General features: G+C 39.6%; 2 protein-coding genes across 3 annotated transcripts; both read right to left on the bottom strand.

Annotated features, from left to right (window-relative positions):
- Nucleotides 1-2,502: 2,502 nt before the first annotated feature.
- herpud2 (HERPUD family member 2) lies at nt 2,503-11,776 on the bottom strand. The gene is made up of 9 exons (XM_087848437.1): nt 11,673-11,776; nt 10,279-10,649; nt 8,521-8,598; nt 6,673-6,774; nt 6,193-6,356; nt 5,215-5,340; nt 4,727-5,056; nt 4,420-4,525; nt 2,503-3,360 (listed from the first exon to the last, which is right to left on the bottom strand). The coding sequence occupies exons 2-9, from the start codon at nt 10,423-10,425 to the stop codon at nt 3,169-3,171; spliced, it is 1,245 nt and encodes a 414-aa protein (XP_087704563.1). The 5' UTR covers nt 10,426-10,649; nt 11,673-11,776; the 3' UTR covers nt 2,503-3,168.
- A 281-nt stretch (nt 11,777-12,057) lies between these two features.
- Nucleotides 12,058-16,231, bottom strand: pkdc (protein kinase-like domain containing). 2 transcript variants are annotated; one of them, XM_006791819.3, is made up of 3 exons: nt 15,923-16,231; nt 15,454-15,838; nt 12,058-14,221 (listed from the first exon to the last, which is right to left on the bottom strand). In XM_006791819.3, the coding sequence occupies exons 2-3, from the start codon at nt 15,822-15,824 to the stop codon at nt 13,630-13,632; spliced, it is 963 nt and encodes a 320-aa protein (XP_006791882.1). In that variant the 5' UTR covers nt 15,825-15,838; nt 15,923-16,231; the 3' UTR covers nt 12,058-13,629. The 2 variants fall into 2 exon arrangements, with proteins under 2 accessions (XP_006791882.1, XP_087704564.1); XM_087848438.1 differs by lacking the exon at nt 15,923-16,231 and having other exon boundaries at nt 15,454-15,866.
- Nucleotides 16,232-18,136: the final 1,905 nt, after the last annotated feature.

Raw genomic sequence — 18,136 nt, forward strand, 5'->3', positions numbered from 1 at the left:
TGTTGTTTTTTGGATGTGTTTGCAACAGCCTACAAAAACGTGTGACTTAACTTGAGGATAAATTTACAGAGAATTAACAGAAATTAGTTATTTTCTGTTATTTACTGGAGCAGCAAAGCAAACGTAGGTGTTTTTCACTGTGTGACATATATGGATGCATCCACCAACACCTGGCCTAAACACACTGTACCACATTTACAGCATGTGCTCAGTCAAGGCACTTTTACTGAAAGCACTGCATCCCCATATCATCCTCACAGGTGTCACACTCCATCTCTCCTCTCCATCTCCTCCCTGTTCACCTAATGAACTCAGTCTATCTCTTCTCCCTCCGCTGTGGCAGGTGTCCAGCCCAACTGCTGAATCTCCGAAGACAACGAGGCCTGATAGCAGGGAAACAGGAGTGAGCCGGCTGCATAACAAGGACTTATTATGATGATGAAATGTCCTACAAGGCCCCAAACACCCTCTTAAAGAAATCTCTCCCACTGATAAGGGGAGTCTCAGCCTCACCCCGGACCTGTGTGGACGTAGAGGAGAAAGTGTGTGTGTGGTGGTGCGTCCTAACCTGATTGGATCGGCGGCTCAGAGGGGGCGCACGTTACAAAATCAAATGGCCGTCAAGCCGCTGTCATGCATAATTAATTGGACCTTCTACTCCCAACTACACAAAAATCCATGGTCATTCGATTAGGGGGTTTTGGAGGACTCTCTGAAGTGCATCGCTGTCTGAGCTGCTTCCCAGCTCACCGCTCTATCAGTGAGGATTGTGTCAGCCTGCACATGTTCAGCCAGGTAAATTTTAAACTTTCAAGCCCCTAATTCAGTGTTAGGCTGTTTGTTGTAAGGGCAAGCTTATTACACAGCTCGGCAATCGAAACATTTGCTGATAGTCATTAAAATTTGTAGATGCAGAAAGCCTGCAGTTCTCAGCAGGTAAAGTTGGGGGAAAAGCCACGCTCTGTGCTGAAGGCTCAGTTTGTAGTGTAAGCAGTCAGAAGCAAGCTAACCCTGTATTCAAATCTTCCATTTTCTTTTTACTTTTAGTATATAGTCTTCTGAAGCTGCCTTTGCATACTGTAGGGGTTTTAGTTTATTTATTGCTTGTTTCTGTACAGTTATGGTTCTGGGTCAGAAAAAAGCATGCAGTAAAATGTGACCAGATGGAGCATTCCCCTGTACAAAACATTACAATTTCAGGTTCACTGGAAGCAAACAGGAAGCACTGTTAACAGGACAAATGCACTCTGTAAATGTATCATTATGATTAAGTTGCTGAATCAGGGTTGGATTGCCAAACTGTGTGAGATTATTGGTGCCGCCATTAATGACCATCAGCATCTGTATGAAAAGAGAGCATTCTCAAAGGCAGAGACTACCACCGTGGACCCAGACTGTGAATGCAACAGTATATCAGCTGATCTACTGTCACATCCATCATCTCACAGGCTTTGCATTAAAAAGGTTAAAGACCTGCTAATATTTTCATTCTCACATGCACTCCTGTTGGGATAACATTTAGGAAAGTTCAGGCAGCAAAATATGCGTGAAAAAGATTCAAGTGTTTGTACTTGTTTACATTTCACAAGCTTTGAGATATCTACTGACCTTTTAAGTTGGAGAGGTTTGTAATGGTCAGGCATCTTAATTTTCCTCTCTGTCTTGTACTGTCTTTACCTCGTGTTTTAATCTGACCCCCTTTTCTAGTTTTGACAATTTGCTTTTTGCTGTGAAGAATTTTGCACAACAGTTCAGAAACAGAAATCACACACTGATTAAGTGCGGGAACAAAATTTGTGTAAGATGGGACATAATACATAAGCAAACAGAAGAAAAATCAGAACTGACTTCCTGCAGACATCGAGCTTAGGACGCCATCTTTGAAGGACATCTCAAATCTTAAAATGCATCTGGAGAACAAAGTGATGAGAAGAGCTATAATCAAGGATGCATCCTCTGTGGAAGTGTGGAAAAGAGATGAGACGCACAGCTGTAAAGGCCAGCACAAAACCTGGCCAGAAAAGGCTTTCAGAGACAGAACCTTTATATTCTTTTTTTTTTTTTGTCATTTATGATTGAAATGTTCAGTCAAACTCTCTACCCTTCAACTTTTTTTATCTGTATATTCTTTCATATTATGCTACACTGTAAATTTAATTCAAAATAGATTTAAATATGTAAGCACATCTGACATCTGAGGTCATATAATACATTGGTATACTTATATTTTACTGAAATCACTTTAAAATGACGGCTTCAAAGCACAAGGGCGTCTTATTTTGTTGCCTCCTTATGTCTCTTCCTCAACTCCTGCTGCTCCCATATCTCTGATGGATGGAATAAGAGTGAGGAAAGAAGGAAAGGAAGAAAGGAACTGCAAAAGTATAATCTGGGAAACGAGAAGAGGAGGATACAATATCTGCGTGTGAATGCCGCCCCCTGCTGGACATCAGTGGAACTACATCAACTGCGCACTAGAGAAAGTACACCACAGCAGGCAAATTAAACTGCAGCAAGATTTTTATTCAAAAAAAGCATATATTCAGGAATTAAAGATGCATATACTTACATGTGTAAATAGATATTTAAAATACACAAAGTGGGAAAACAATGTGCTTCAGTAGCTGCAATGTCTATATGCACACTGTGTGCATACATGAAAATGTCTTTGAGGATGTGTTTTCCATGGTTTGTTAAGGAAACGTTTCCCTATTATTTTAGGGAAATTCCTTTCTTTGTTTTTCTTTTTATTTCTGGGTCACATCCATTATTAAAAAAAAATAATGAAATAAAATATTCACAAGCATAACCATATCACAGCTCAAAATGGAAGACAACTCCCTTTAGCGTCTCTCGTCATCGCCAAGTCTTAATGAATTCACAAGCGATGAAACAAAAACAAAAACTTTCACTGCTGAAGCTTTTACTCCATTAACACAGCACTGACATGACTTTACCAAAGGTTCCATTACTGCAGCAACACACTGCAACTGCTCTTACACTTCATTCATTGGTTGAGGACAGGAGGCTAGGCGGGCTCTTCGGTCAATTTGACCATATGGGATTGTGTGAAGATGCGTTTAGGTTATTTATGGCCAGTAAAGATGTGGGGTGGGGGGGGTTCCTGTAGCAGGAAGAAGAATTATTTTTAGAAGCAAGGGGGTCTACCTAGTTGTCTGCGTGGGGTCGTCCCTCGGGGATCAGTGAGGTGAAGAAGGTGCTGATGAAGGACCACGCGACTGTAATGAAACTCGGCTCGCGGACGGCAGCAGCAGCCGCCGCCCGGCCCTGATCCTCCGCTCTTCCACCTCCATCCTCGCCACTGTCATCGTCCTCCATTCCTTCGTCCATCAGTCGTTCCTTTGCCACAAACAAACAGAGACAAAAAAGATTAAAGACGTTCTCTTTCAGACATATTCTGGACTGACTGCTTTAAACTCCACCTTAAAATGACAGTAAGAGCATTTAAATTTTGGAAGCTCTTCCTGTGAGTTGGCAGGATATTATGTTGCATAAAGCGCTGCAAGTTTATGTTTACTTGACACATCATCATGTACACAAATGAAACACTAAAAACCTTAAAGATGTAGTCAGTGTTAAGAAACAGAGAATAAAAGCACTCTGAAATGCCAAGTTCCTTAAACCATTTTCCCAGAAACCTTCCTGCTTTCATTTCTGTTTTTATCAGCACATCTCTCTGCTGTACTCTCATGTTAAGACTCAGAAAAGACCTGAAATAATTTGAAAAGATATGAGTGAATAAGAAGTTGCCTATTAAAAAACAACTGTCTTTATTTCTTCCAACAAAAAAATAGGCCTTGTTAGAATAAATTTGAACTCTCGGTTTTATATTAGAAATTAAACTGCTACATGCTTAAACAAAAGACATTCATTTGGCCAAACTCCAAGATATTTATAATATCTAGTGACATCTACAGTCTTGTTTTGAGTTGTCACATTATCAGCAATCTGAAATTCTTTTTTTAACAAAGGATTTTTCTGTTTACAGGTAAAGGATCATCCTAGGACTGCTGTCGATCAGCTGTAAAAGCTATAATCTATAATCTATTCTATAATTTAATACCAAAAATTATGATTTTCACATTGTATGTATCCACTTCAGACATCAAGGTAGCAAAGAAATGCACAGAGATCAGCAGGCCAAGACAAGAAACTCAAAGTACAGTGCAAAGTATTCTGCAGTCTCTGCACATATTTCAAGTGGGGCAAGTGCTGATTTTTGGCACATCATCATTGACTTCCAAAGATGGGAAACAGTCCAGAGTGTACTTGGTGTGATGCAGCCAAACTTCATCAGGTCGTCTGTCAGTCTGAGAAATTTTAATTGATATTTGTCTTTGAAAACAACAAGCTAGAAAAGTAAGGCAGAAAAACAGTGACAGACAGTGCCCAGCTCACCATTTCCTGCATGTCCTGGTGTCTCTCTGCTTCCTCCTGTGGAACTCCTCCTCCTCCTCTGAGGTTTTGCTGCTCTGGCCTGAAGGGAAACCAGCCAGCCTGGTGCCTGAAACATAGACACACACTTGACACACTTGAGTTGTTTTTAACAGATATATCTAAAATGACTGACTGAAATGATTGGTGAAAATTAAGTTGCAGTAAAAACACATTCAGTACACCGTCATGAGCACAGATGTGAAAATGTCAAAATTAAAAGTGCAAATTATACGTTTTTGTTTTTACAACTTCTGCAGAATTAACTCACAAGTAGACGAGCAACATGGCTCCGACCACCATGACGAAGCGGCTAAAAGAAGAGTAGAAGTAGACGATGCTGAGCAGGACGCCCACGCGAGACAATGTGTAAAGCCAGTCCAGCCAATCGCGGTTCATCTCGTCGTCATTTAGGACGGCTCCGCCCTGAGCGTTCATCTGGATGGGGTTGGGCGGCTGGTTCTCTGGCAAGGCGTTGGGGGCCGCGTTAGGTCCCAGTGGTGGCTGCACAGCATTGGGTTGGGCAGGCTGATGGGGTGAGGGGGTGGGGGAGGAGGGAGGGGAGGTGCTGGGAGGCTGCGAGGCAGCTACTGCTGCTTGACTGAGAAAATGGAGATAAAAAGAAGGAGAATAGGGAGAGAGAATGGAAACAAAATAGACAAACGCGAAGTAATCATAGTAAATAAATGTAGTCTAACAAATATGTCACTGGGCAAACTGTCACTGGCATTATGATAGCAGGACAGTTTTTGCACTTACTATTGCATGTAGTAGTGACGAGCGTACATCTGTTGCCACCACAGCATCTGCATTGGCATGTACATGGGGTGGGGGGGCATGTTGGCAGGTAGGCCCCCATGAAAGGGAACCTGAGCAGCATCGGGCCTTTGGAGGGAGAGGGCGTCATATTTGTTATTAAAGGCATCAACACAAAGCTGCACAACTGACACACATCCATAAACTGATGTTCCATCTTCAGGGTCGTCCCATTAGCTTCTGAGAACCACAGACCTGCTTTCAACCTGATGTCAAACATAATATCTCACAAAACTTTAGCGAGTACTTATGTCATTAGCATCTGGCTGACATCTATTGTAAGACCTCTATTTATACAGTGGTGATTCCCTTGTTTTAAATCATATTATTTTATTTTATATTTTAGCACAAATTTATATTTTCTATAATTTAAAGAGACATGGATTAGTTTGGGGGTAAATGCTCAGATGTGACTCTGTCAGAACGTTTTCCCATTAATATATAATAACAGATAGAAGACACTATAGCTCTTTGCTCTGTAAACCTGTTAACTTGTCTTTTTATTGTTTATTAAACAAACAAAAAAAATCAAAGACTTATGTCAGCTAACAGGTAACACAGAGATTTTGGCTTAACCTTTTGTTTCCCAGGTATCATGTCGGCCGCCTGGACATATTTTGTACTTCTTTAACAAAATCAAAAACTAATTATCGCCTTTCAGGAACCATCTGAATTTTCTCTCTAGCCCAAAATTGTTGAGGAGTTACAGTAATGTGAAGTGCATGTGGTAACATTTAGGCAAAGCTGATTTTTCTGTGTGTGTTCAGACAGCAGTACCTTGTGAATGCTTTGTGCTACCCTGATACACGGCACTTAAAAAGTGCTTTCAAAATTGCCCCTCTCCTGTATAGTAAAAACCCACAAACGCTCATTTAGAGCTAAAAAAAAGCCCAGTCTCGTGTCTTGGTGTTGTTTGCTTACCACTGAGGGATACCAGCGGTGCTCTGAGGATACTGGGCGAAGCCGCCGCGGTACCTCAGCCCATCAAAACTCGCTGGATCAGAAGAGGAGGAGGATGAAGAGGCTGACTGACTTTCCTGATTTGGTGTGGTGGCAGGAGATACGGACCCAGCGCTCTCTGAACTCTGTGTGAACACCAATAACAAACCAATAATTAAATCAAGCACACACAGAAAAGATCAAGTTCGCCCTGAGAGAAGATGAGGAGCATGGAGGCTGCAGCCTAATCAAACAGCTTTCATAGTTTTTACAGGAAATCACAGAAACACATCCAGTTAAAGTTGATTGCATCTTAATCAGAATAAGTCTCTAACTGTTTTAATTATGACAGGTCAGTTTAATAAAATGTTTTTAAAAACATTTGCTTACCAGAGTTTTTAAAACTGTAAAAATACATTAAAAGCACGAATAAATTGTGTTAGTAAGTGTTGATCTACTCACGCTGGAATCAGAAGCAGTCGTGCTGGAGGGACTCCGAGGCATAGGTGAGCCGGGGGGACTGTGAGAGGTACATACGAGATGCATCATGTGGTATTCATCGTGCTGTGGGTCGACAAGGCCAGGGAGCGATCCAGATGTGTGGGAGGAAGAAAAAGAAGGTGGTGGAGAAGGCACCAGCAGATCACAGAGAGAAAGAAAGGATTAGAGTGGAAATGGCCAGAATTCAGACAATGCTCATCGTTTGTTGGTGACACACATCACATCGGCTATTGTTTCCCAGACTGCCCGTTTCACTTCCCCCACAGATGGAAATGTCTACGGGCAACAGCTAAACTACTACTGAGGATGTGAACAACTGACTACACATGCCTCCTGCACGGCCATCAGCCCCTCACACGATTTGTAGCTACTTAAATACCAACAGTTACAAAATTGCTTACACATACTTTATTAATCCCTAGGGAAATTATGTTGTTCTGACTTAATGTGCTATAACTACTCTACTGTAACTGTGTGAGACAGCTCACTCACAAACATCACTAATAAATTAGTTTCAGTGTTTTGTTTTCTAAAGCAAAGTACTTCTAGAAGCAAGGCAGACAGCTCCAAACACCTCAGGGGATGTATTTGGCAATCATATCAACGACTTATCTAAACCACCTTTGTTTCAACACATTTAAATTCGCGAATCTTTGAGAGCAGTGTTGGCTTCTTAAATTTCCCCGAAGAAGGAAAACAAAGATTAGTTTATCTCAGTTTTCATCTTTTGTTTCACATTTGGTTCAAACAAAGGCTACAAGTGGGACTGCAACGATACTAGAACACATTTCTTTCAATGCTTAAGTAACATTATTTTGAAGATTTAAATTGATATAAAATATAAATAAAACTGTATCAGCTAAATTGTATTAATATTTAAAAATATAAAAGTTTTTTTTCTTTCTTCTTATTTGAAAGGGCAGTAAAACTCAGACACAGGCCACTGATCTGCGTCTGCTATGTTGGACACTGAATTATAATAAACATTAATTATAAACATCTACACTATCAGGACATCTGTTTTCTGCAACAGGAAACATTTCTTTGAAGCCGAGGTCAGCCTGAGCTCTGAGAATGTTGATATGCTCGTTTTTCTTCATTGCCGACACTACGTAGTCCTTTAAAGGCTTAAAGACACACATACCTGCTCACTCACTAGCACAAAAACAAACAAAACATTTTTGCTTTCCTTTTTGCTTACTGTTTCATAAAAAAGTCTTACAAGAAGACAAAGCAAAGCCTATTTTAATTTATGAACTGGCTCCGTTGCATGTATAACTTCTTTTGCTTGAGATTATTGTACTTGTGATTAGTTATCTTTGAATTTAAGAAAATGTTTTGGTTTTTTAGGAAGATGTTTTATGTACGTTGTAGGTCATTTTATATTTTTATTGTTCAGTAATAAGACAAACATATTTCTTACCCGGTTACTCAATAATAGAATAGTCAAATACTAAAGTAACTGACAGCTGTGGCACTAATTACAAGCCCAACAAGAGTAAAGACACATCACGGTTTTGACCTTTGGAACAACTTTTGAAAATTTAAATTCAAACTCTGAACACACATGAGGTCAGACAAGAAAGGTAAGTTATTTCATGAAAGGTAATGCAGAGAACTTTACTTTATGCTTTGTTTTGTTAATGTTTATACTGTAAAACAAGGTGTGCTGTGTGCTACCTGGCTTGAAATTTAAAGAAATCTATATGATCCCTTGTAGGAAAGATCCAGATCCAATATTTTCTCACCAAGGAATTCCCAGGAACTTAACATCCCCTTTCCAAAAACTCATCGATACGTGGCTCTCACCTTTCTAAGCACATCTCTGAGCTGCAGGTGGTCTTGAAGGAGCATTCCTGAGTACACCAGCCGTTGGTCTTTGGACAGCTGAAACACAAACATCACACAATGAGACAAAGAAGTGATATATATACACACACAGAGCGAGGGTAATTTTTTTTTCTTTCTTTCTTTTTAATTATGCTTTTAAATATTCTGAAAATGACAGGCATTCAGGTCACTGTCTGACACAATCACACCAGTCTCCTCTATACAGTGTAACCTGATGCAGGTGTCTTTGCAGGATGATAAAACTGCTGGGCTTCTTCTTGAGACACCAAGCAGAGCTTGAACTGAGCGTCTGAGCAAACACAGCCCTCACAGTAAACTTAAACTCAAACGTCCACAAACATGTTTTTATGGAAACACTGCCAGCTACTACTCTGTCACAACCAGCTCCCTTTAACCTTCATAGCTCGGTGCAGCAACATCAACATGTTTTTGTTTCCAGTTGAGAAAGCCTTTTGGTAGCTGATAGCTCAAAGTATGAGACATCAAACCTGTCATGTTTGTAAAGTGATTAGGTGGCTTGTGGTTAAATGAGAGTACTGGGCTGGATTAGATTTCAAAGCCTACTGAAAGCCTGTGATGTGTACAATCAAATATTCAGTTCTTCACAAGGCTTTCGCTTCTCCTTATCTGTTTTATGAGAGCAACTTGACCGCGATGGAATACAGACAATTCAAAGGCCATTGCCTCATTTTCACTGAAGAATCAAAGCAAAGTTGTCTTTGAATCACTGTGTTTCCACTTTTTCAGGAATATCACATCAGTGGTCAAATGATAATGTCTGCATGGGAGTAGTATTGCATACTGGTGCAATAGGATCATCTGTAATACTAGAGAAGTACTCCAGTCTTAAAGTGGGGCACACCTCTGGGTGAAACACGAGTCTACAAATATAACCCCAATTTAGCACAGTGCTTGCTGCTGTGCTCTTTAGCCTGCTGAAATATGAATACCTCCATAAAAGCTTCATCCTGTCTTTAATTTTAAATCCATGTATTCTTTTAATAAACTGAACCCCCCCCCCCCCCCCCCCCCCCCCCCCCCACACACACACACACACACACACACACACACACACAAAAACTCACCCCACAGAAAATCTGATTATTCTGTATCAAACATAATATGAGGTTGGGCTCAGCAATCACTTGGATTCAATGAAGATGTTGTCTGTCAACAATTAATGAATTAAATAAAAGAATGTCAAAAACAAATACTTTGCTCTTTGTACTAATTTTTTCTATACATCTCTTATTTTTGTTGTATTTATATATCAAGCACATCCCTTTCCTTTACAAAGCGCATTTTTGTTTCTTCCTAATAGTGAAACTTAATGGTGCTGTAGTTCAGCTTTGAACAACAGAACAGAAACAATCTTTGGTCACTAAGGTCTATCTAGAGGAAGTTAAAGTTGTACCAAGATTTGAACCACTGGACCTGTGGAAAGACTCTATTATGCATTTTGCAAGCTGCTAGGGACCAGCAGCCCAGGCCTTTCTTTCTATTGGACAACATGGTGTACATCACCTCATTTACATCTATTTTTTTTTTTTACTTGGTTTTTTTTTTTAATATCTGTAAACTGATGATAAATGCCTTTAATAAATGTCAAGCAGCCTACTGAAAAAATGAATTACTGTTTCAAATTATATACAATATGATTATTAATCTAAATAATCATGATTCTGGTTTCTTTCAGACGGACAAAAAGCTACTCACCGGCTTGCTGGGGTACACACTGGAGATGTGACTTTTCAGCTTCTCCACAGTCCAGTTAAGGAAACAGTTAATGGTCTGGTCTTCATACTTCTGGTTGGGGGCCTTAATGACCAAGGTCACAGGACTATCAACTGCCCCAGAGTCCATGGCTCATATTACTAGAAAGTGGGCTCTGAGGAACCTTCACTGACACAACTCAGGACTGTCCTGAGGAGTAAGCTACCTCAAATTCTCTCCATTCTGGTACTTGTATAACACCAAAAACAGTCAATGCTGCAGGTAAGGGGCTGGTGGGTCCCCTTTTACAATATTTGCTTCATCTCTAGATCTTTTATGAGTTGGAATTCTTCTGGTAGCAGGTTGTTGGATTTCTGTTTTTAAAAAAGAGAGAGAGTAGCATTTATAGATTGCACATTATCCTAAAACATTTTGTTTTTATTTAAATAAAGTATTTTTCTAATATCTATCATTTTATTTTTTGAAATTTAAATTTTAAGCACACATGCAACATGGAAATCTGTGTGGTCATCCTTCAGGTCAACTTCAAAGAAGTATTAAAGGGATAACTACTGTAGCTGTCCCTGTCCATGTCTGTGACAGAGTTAAATCCCTCCCCAAGTGTGCCCAAAAAAACTCTTAAAATATAGGATCAATAAACTAACTTACAAGCTATAAATGATTAATAAAGATAAACTCCAGCTTAACCATTCAGGGTTACGAGGCTGGAGCTCATCCAAAAATGTCAAGGGGTGTAGACCCTTGGCAGGTCACCAGTCTATAATTGTCCATCTGTCCTACCTGTCTGACACTGCCCCAAACTTCCTGCAACTGAGGAAACTGATCAACAAAAAGCTCACTTTTGCATACTGTAATAAGCAATGCACCAGCGCACTGCAACAACAATTCACAGCTGGCTCACAATGAAAAGCAATGTATCTACAAAATGTAGCATACGCAAGCGAAAATAACCGCAGGTGAGGCGGAGGGGTCGGGAGTTTCGGTGAAACTTCCTGATACCTGCCATGTTGGCTCATCTTTACAGTGAACAATTAAAGCAACTTTAACTATAAACCACACCGAGTCGGGTTAAACCTGACGGTTTAGAGTTAGGTGAGCTATTAACGCTGCTTATCTGTACAATCCTCAGGCGAACACACTAACACACATAGCAAACTAGCCTCACTGGGCCGGTCACTCCGATCAACTCGGCTTTTATTTTGACCCTTGGTTATGAAGCCAGGGTAACGCCGTTAGCTTCTTGGCTAATGCTAGCGTCGCTGTGGTTTGGTAATAATTCGGTGGCACTAGCTAGCCTCTCCCAAGGTGACAGCACATTTAAAGGTCTAACGATAATAAATGAGAACACGTTGCCTCAGAGGGCTTTCTGTTTGTACCTGTTTACTCTCCAGTCAGTCAGTCAGTCAGTCAGTCAGCGTCGACTCCCCGTCCCAGCTCGGCTCGCCTGCCTTGTTGTTGTAATGTCGGGTGTGAGAGCGGAAACACGTCATTCTCTTTGCAACAGCTGATCAAAAAAACAAAGAAAAACAAAACAAAACCAAAACCTTGCACCGCAGTAATAAATACGCATTAACGTTATTATAGTTTCGTGTTTTTGATTTCACTTTGAAATTTAGAATTGAAAATCTACAGTTCTAGTTTAGTATAGTTTAAAGTCTTATGATATTAAGGTGTTTTAGAAGTTGACCATATACATTGTAATTTCAAAGCAGACAACAGTAACACGCAGACTCAATAAATATAAGAACCAATATTTCGTTCCTGGTCATTTTATTAGGTATGCCTTTTCAATAAGTCATTAATGCAAGTATATAATGACAATGATTCAATACATTTAGGCACATAGACGTGGTCAAGACGAACTCAAGTTTAAACCTAACGTCAAGATGAAAAAGCAAGTTGATTTAACTGACTTTGATGATTGCATGGTTGTTGGTGCTGATCTGGATTTTCTACACAACCAAAAAAGAGAAAACAGCCATTCAGCAGCAGTTCCCTGGGCGAATTTTAAAAAAGCCCCGTTGATGCCAGACCGCACCAGATGCCACTCTTGTCAACTTAGAACTGGACACTGAGGATAAAATCTGCACCAATCACCAAAATTGGACATGTGGAGACTGGACATACATTGTTTAGTCTGATGAGTGTCAGAAAAAATACTACATAATCATCCAGCAAAGAATGACTCAAGCAGGGTTGGAGCTTTTTTTTTCTTCAGCAATGTCATTTAATTCCCCAAACATAAATATGAATAATGACTTCATGCCCCCAGTCAGCAGGTTTTGGCTTTATATATAGCCATGTTATTTCAAAGTGCAGTGCAATAAACTCTAAAAAGAGCCTAGTTTAAATTATTTATATCTATAGAAAATGTAGATGGCAGCATATTTGCGTGTGCATACAATTTACAACACTGGTGCTGCACTTCGCTGATGATATGATGCAATATCTTAATTTATTCACCACATTTAGTACTCAGTCTGGTAAATTTTAAGCAAATTTAGGTCCTCTGTGACATGATGTTCTTACACAGTATGGTTTTGTATTGCTTTACCATTTGGTTACTAAAAGTGGAAAAACATGTAATATAATTAATCTTTAAGAAAACTATTTTGAGACTTACATTTCATTACTTTGACATTTTAGATTAAAAAAAAATAATTAAAAAGTGTATTTGTTTTATTTGTAAGATTTTCAATCTTTCCACGCCTACTTCAAATGAACCTTTTAAACAAAGGACTGATCTTTGGAATATCACTCCACCACCAGAGGGCAGTGTAAGTTGCCTAACAGGCAAACCACATTTGGAAAAAATGTTATGCTTTTGTCCAACCACACAGCCAGCAATAAAGTATTTAGCACCTCCTCAAGTGCCGCAAAATTATTGAGTTTTTCCTTTCTCAAAATATTCGCACAGATTGTAGAAGTTATTACTTTAGGATTGTTTATACCCCACATTCTACAATAATAATGCTATTAGTTGCCTTTATTTTTATCTGTGTTTCATAAATATTTCACATGCGGAATAATTTCCACTGAATACATCTTTGCATGTACTAGAATAAAATCAAGAAATGTTTTCAGCCATATTTCTTGCTTTTTGTAATGTGTGGTATTGATTTTAAAGTGCTGCTATTAATTCACATCTGGGCACCGAATTTGCAGTAGTAGAAAAGTAAAACTGCCTTAGCAGTTCAACAACTCTTATTTTCCCACAAATGACGTGATAAGCATGCTTCATTAAATGACACAGGAATGGATATGGGTGTTTACAGATTTCCTGGGTGCTTTGTGTGTTTATCCCAGGAAGACTTGCTGCATGGAAACTACTGATTACTGTTTCAGCTTGCGCAGAACCTCTTTTGTCAGCTGTTTACTGTATCGGTTGATCTTCCAGTGTCCCGGCCTCCATCCCAGCAGAAAACGATGAAAGTCTGTCCAAGCGAATGCAAACATTTCCCTCCACTCTTTCTCAAGGGCATGAAAGTCTACGTCTTTTTTTAACGATAGCTTTACTTCTGAAAAATAGTAGTCCAGTAGTCCTGGTACCCTCTTTTCACACTCCCTCTCCTCCATACAGCTTCCTAGAAAATATACAACATCTTTCATCCCGCAGCCCCCGCCCACATACTGAAAGTCCACAGCTGCCACATCCTTCCCACTCTGGGAAAAACAGAAATTAGCTAATTTGGCATCTCCGTGAACGATGGTCTTGAAGCGGCACTCACTGAGTATCCTGTCAATGTCGCCTGCTGCTGCTTTGAGCTCAGCATCATCCATGGCTTCCAACTCGTCTGGCCGGGTTTCCAGGTGCCAGTAGGTACCGACAGGCCACAGACCCTCTGGTGCCACACCCAAGAAGAGAGCGTGGAAGTGAGCAAGCCAGCTCAGGCAAGCCTTTATCTCCCTGTCTGTAACGCTCATCCTAAAAAAAATAAAATATATTTTTTTAACCACCATAAATTATGTTTGTTTCACTATTTGGCATGTCTTTATCATGGCTTTAAGGATATACCTATCCAGGCTAATAAAGGCTCTGATCTGAACTACTCCCTTTCAGACACACGTCAAACAACCCCTGGAAGAGCTTCTGCCTCTTTCAGCAGTTAATTTGGAAATGAGGGACCTGAAACTGAAGAGTGTTTAAGTTACATTAAACAGAAATAAAATGAAAAATAACTAAACATAAAAAAAAGCACCTTCAGACCTAAAATTACAAATGAATATTACAATAGGATGCCCTTAGAAAGTTAAATTATCTCCTCCCTCACCTAAAACACAATTTATGAACATTTTTGACGTCTACAGGAGAATCCAGTGTTTACTGCATTAATGCCAAGCCATAGTTTATATGCAGACCTCCTGTTTTACTGCACGCTCTCACAGCAGTGGCAGAAAAATGGAAAAACGTAATGCAAGTACAAAACACTTCATTACAGTTCTTAAGTAGAATTTTCAGGTATCTGTACTACACCTGAGTATTTATTTTTCTAATGAAGTTTAACCTTTACTCTCTACATTTCAGCACAGAAGTATGTCCTTTTTTGCTCCTTACACTTTCAAAACAGGTTCATTACTTTAGGTTTGTAGGGACTTATTATTTCCTGTCACTGTTTTCCTTCGCAACAGTAACCGATTGTGGAAAGAAACAGTACCACATAAAATACAATCCTATTGGTGTAGCCATCACCAGTGCTCACAGGAGGAGATTTAAAAAAAAAAGGCAAACAAATATGTAGATATAATCTAGCCCAATAATCAGGGGTTAAAGTTTGCATAAAAATACTAGACAGTATAGTGCAGATTGGGAAGGTTAGTTTGGTTAGTTTGCAGTACTGTTTAGTCTGCAGTAATGTACTGGATTGGTGCAGGGTAGCTGTGGTTTTCATGGTCAGAATCATACTTCAGTGCCAATTTAAGCTGATGATTCACTCACCAAATTCCACGTTTAGACTAGCTTTATGCTGTCTATGGGTGGGAAATCAGCCATGACTGCTTAGGTATACATATATACTATATAAACATACACAAATATACACAAGTCACGGAGAAGGGGTGGGGGTTAGTATATCTGAATAACATGAACACTTCATAGACCTTTATGGATTTTATGCCACATGCTTTTTGAAGCTTTTCTCAGAGTTTCTAAGCTTATACCTCCTCTGATCGTAACCGGCCACGTCCAGATCCTCCAGCACGATCAGCATCTCATCGCCATAGGAACAGGCAGCTAGGCAGGCAGGGATGCGACAGCTCTGATTGGTGGAATAGTTTTGGTACCAATGTGTCTCCACCTGGTAGGATTTCACTTTACGTGTGTGGGATCGATCTGTGTTCCAACCCCCGGGGTGCTCGGCTTCCTCTGGAAACTTAACGTGTTTTACAACCACGGAGGGCCGGTCACAGCCCTCCAGGTGCAGCCGGACTATCTCCCCATAACCACTCCACAGGGTCTGGATCTTAGCACCGACTCGTAGAGATGAAGCATCACATGCCTGCAGGATGAGGTCCTGGTACTCCTGTTTCATTTCCACAGCTACGGCTGAATGAAAGAGGAGAGTTAGCAACATTTAAAAAGCGTCCTTGTATGCGCTGCTGGAGGTCTCTGTTGAAGTGTCGCACTCACCTGATTCTTAAAAGTTTTTGCAGCACCAAAGGTTTCGTTTCACCCACACGATTCACTGAACACTGAATAAGTATAATATCGATTTTCTCGCAAATGTGTCAGGACACCGACACGGTTCAAATCGTCCTACGGTTCTTCTTCTTCTTTGTGTTTAACGGCGGTTGGCAACCAACGTAAAGGAGCATTACCGCCTCTACTGTTCCGGAGTATGGGTCAGACAGTGAGTTTACAATTTGTATAAAAAAAAAAACCTACACTCGTTCATAAACACCTATATCCTTCAGAAACCCCACCAGTTCCCTCACCTGTGCCCTACTACCCCCCAATCGTCCTGCGGTTCAGGAAGTATTCGGCATTTAAGGAAACCCGCGCGAAAAGTGTGCAACACTGCCACCTACTGGACTGGAGTGCACACAAAGAATCCAATAAAAAAATGTTCTTATCGCTCATGGACAATAAAATTGGATGCAATCTTAGCAACCCAGAGAAGCCATTATACGTCTGTGATTGCATAAAGTAGTTTTTATTATAGGTTTGTGAGCAGTCCAGATTTCAAGCACATAACATCAAATATTATTTTTTTTGATAATATAAACAAAACAAATAAACTTTATAACAGCATAATCATCTCTTTTCTCTCAGCAATGTGTGAGTGTATTCTTAATGAAATTTAATAAAGAGTAAGATTAGCAACACAATAATCAATACAATTTAATTTAAATAATATTAAATGCTTGCTATATACAGCAGGTAAAAAAAACGTATTGAAGACATTAGTAACTGTCTAAGTAAATACATTTCTAAAGGTGTTTTTGACATAAAATTCTCACCAGATGTCAGTAACAACTGATCCACACATGCAAAGAAATCAAACCACAGATGTCTATAAATTAAATTATGTGTAATAATGTGAAATGACACACAGAAAAAGTATTGAAGATGCTGAAATTTTTCAACTACTGTGAAATTTATTTAATATTTTGTACAGAAGCCATTGTTGATGATCACAGCTTTAAGATGTCTCCTGTTTGACAAAACTAGTCGCATGCCTTGCCCAGTCGTGATTTTGGCCCATCCTTCCACACAAACAGTCTTTAAATCCTGAAGGTTCAGTGGGCCCCTTACAAGAACTCTTAGCTTTAGTTCTTTCCATAGATTTTTAATTGGGTTCAGGCCAGGTGATTGTCTGGGCCATGCTAGCAGCTTGATTTTTTTTTTCTCTGAACACAACTAAGACTTTCCTGGTCTGTGTGTCTGGAATCATTGTTGATTACCCTCATTTTATCTCCATAATCTTTAAATGGCGGCAGATTTTTTTTATTTATTTATTTATTTTTAAAGTCAAGAATGTCTCACTACTACTACCTCCAAACTTCACTAGTGTTTCTGGGGTCATATACAGTGCCTCTTGACCACCAAACATGGTGTATATTATGGGATCCAAAGAGTTCAGTTTTGGTCTCATCTGATCAGGGTATATTCTCCCAGTATTTCACAGGCTTTTCTAAATGTTGTCCAGGAACCTTTAAATATGCTTCAACATGCTTTTTTTCCAGCAATGGAGTCTTGTGTGGTGATTATACAGAAGGGCCATGGCGGTTGAGAGCAGAAATTCTTCTGTAACCAATGTGATCAGTATTTTTGCAGCAATATGGTTACACAGGTCTTGTGAGAACTCATTGATTTTACCCATAATAAGATGTCTCTCATGTGACACCTTGGTAATGAGACACCTTTTTATAGGTCATCAGCTGGGACTGAACCAGCTGATTTCAGATTTCAGCTGGTGTCATGACTTTCCCTGCCTTTTTGCACCTCCCTTTCTCCACGTGTTCAATACTTTTTATCCCCTGGGTTATTTCTCATTATTACACATAACACAATTTATGGACATCTATTGTATGATTTTTTCCCCTTTGTGCATTGCATAGATTGTTACCAACATCTGGTGAGAATTTCATGTCAAAAGAACATTTAGAAATACATTTATTTAAATTTAACTTAGAAATTTATGACATGTTCAATATTTTACCCGCTGCAAATACAAATCATACCCACTTTGAATTGATGAAATAGAGTACTCAGACAAAATAAGAAGAAAAGATGCATAAAAAAGAGCAGAATTGTTTTCAGGATCAATGGCTGGGCATCTGGATTGTTTCAGTAGGCCAGAGCAAAATAACTGTTCTTCCTAAACAGGGCAAGTACCTTAAA

This window comes from Neolamprologus brichardi, chromosome 11 (assembly GCF_056152115.1).
Source record: "Neolamprologus brichardi isolate AB-2024 chromosome 11, ASM5615211v1, whole genome shotgun sequence".
In the NCBI taxonomy this organism is placed as follows: Eukaryota; Metazoa; Chordata; class Actinopteri; order Cichliformes; family Cichlidae; genus Neolamprologus; species Neolamprologus brichardi.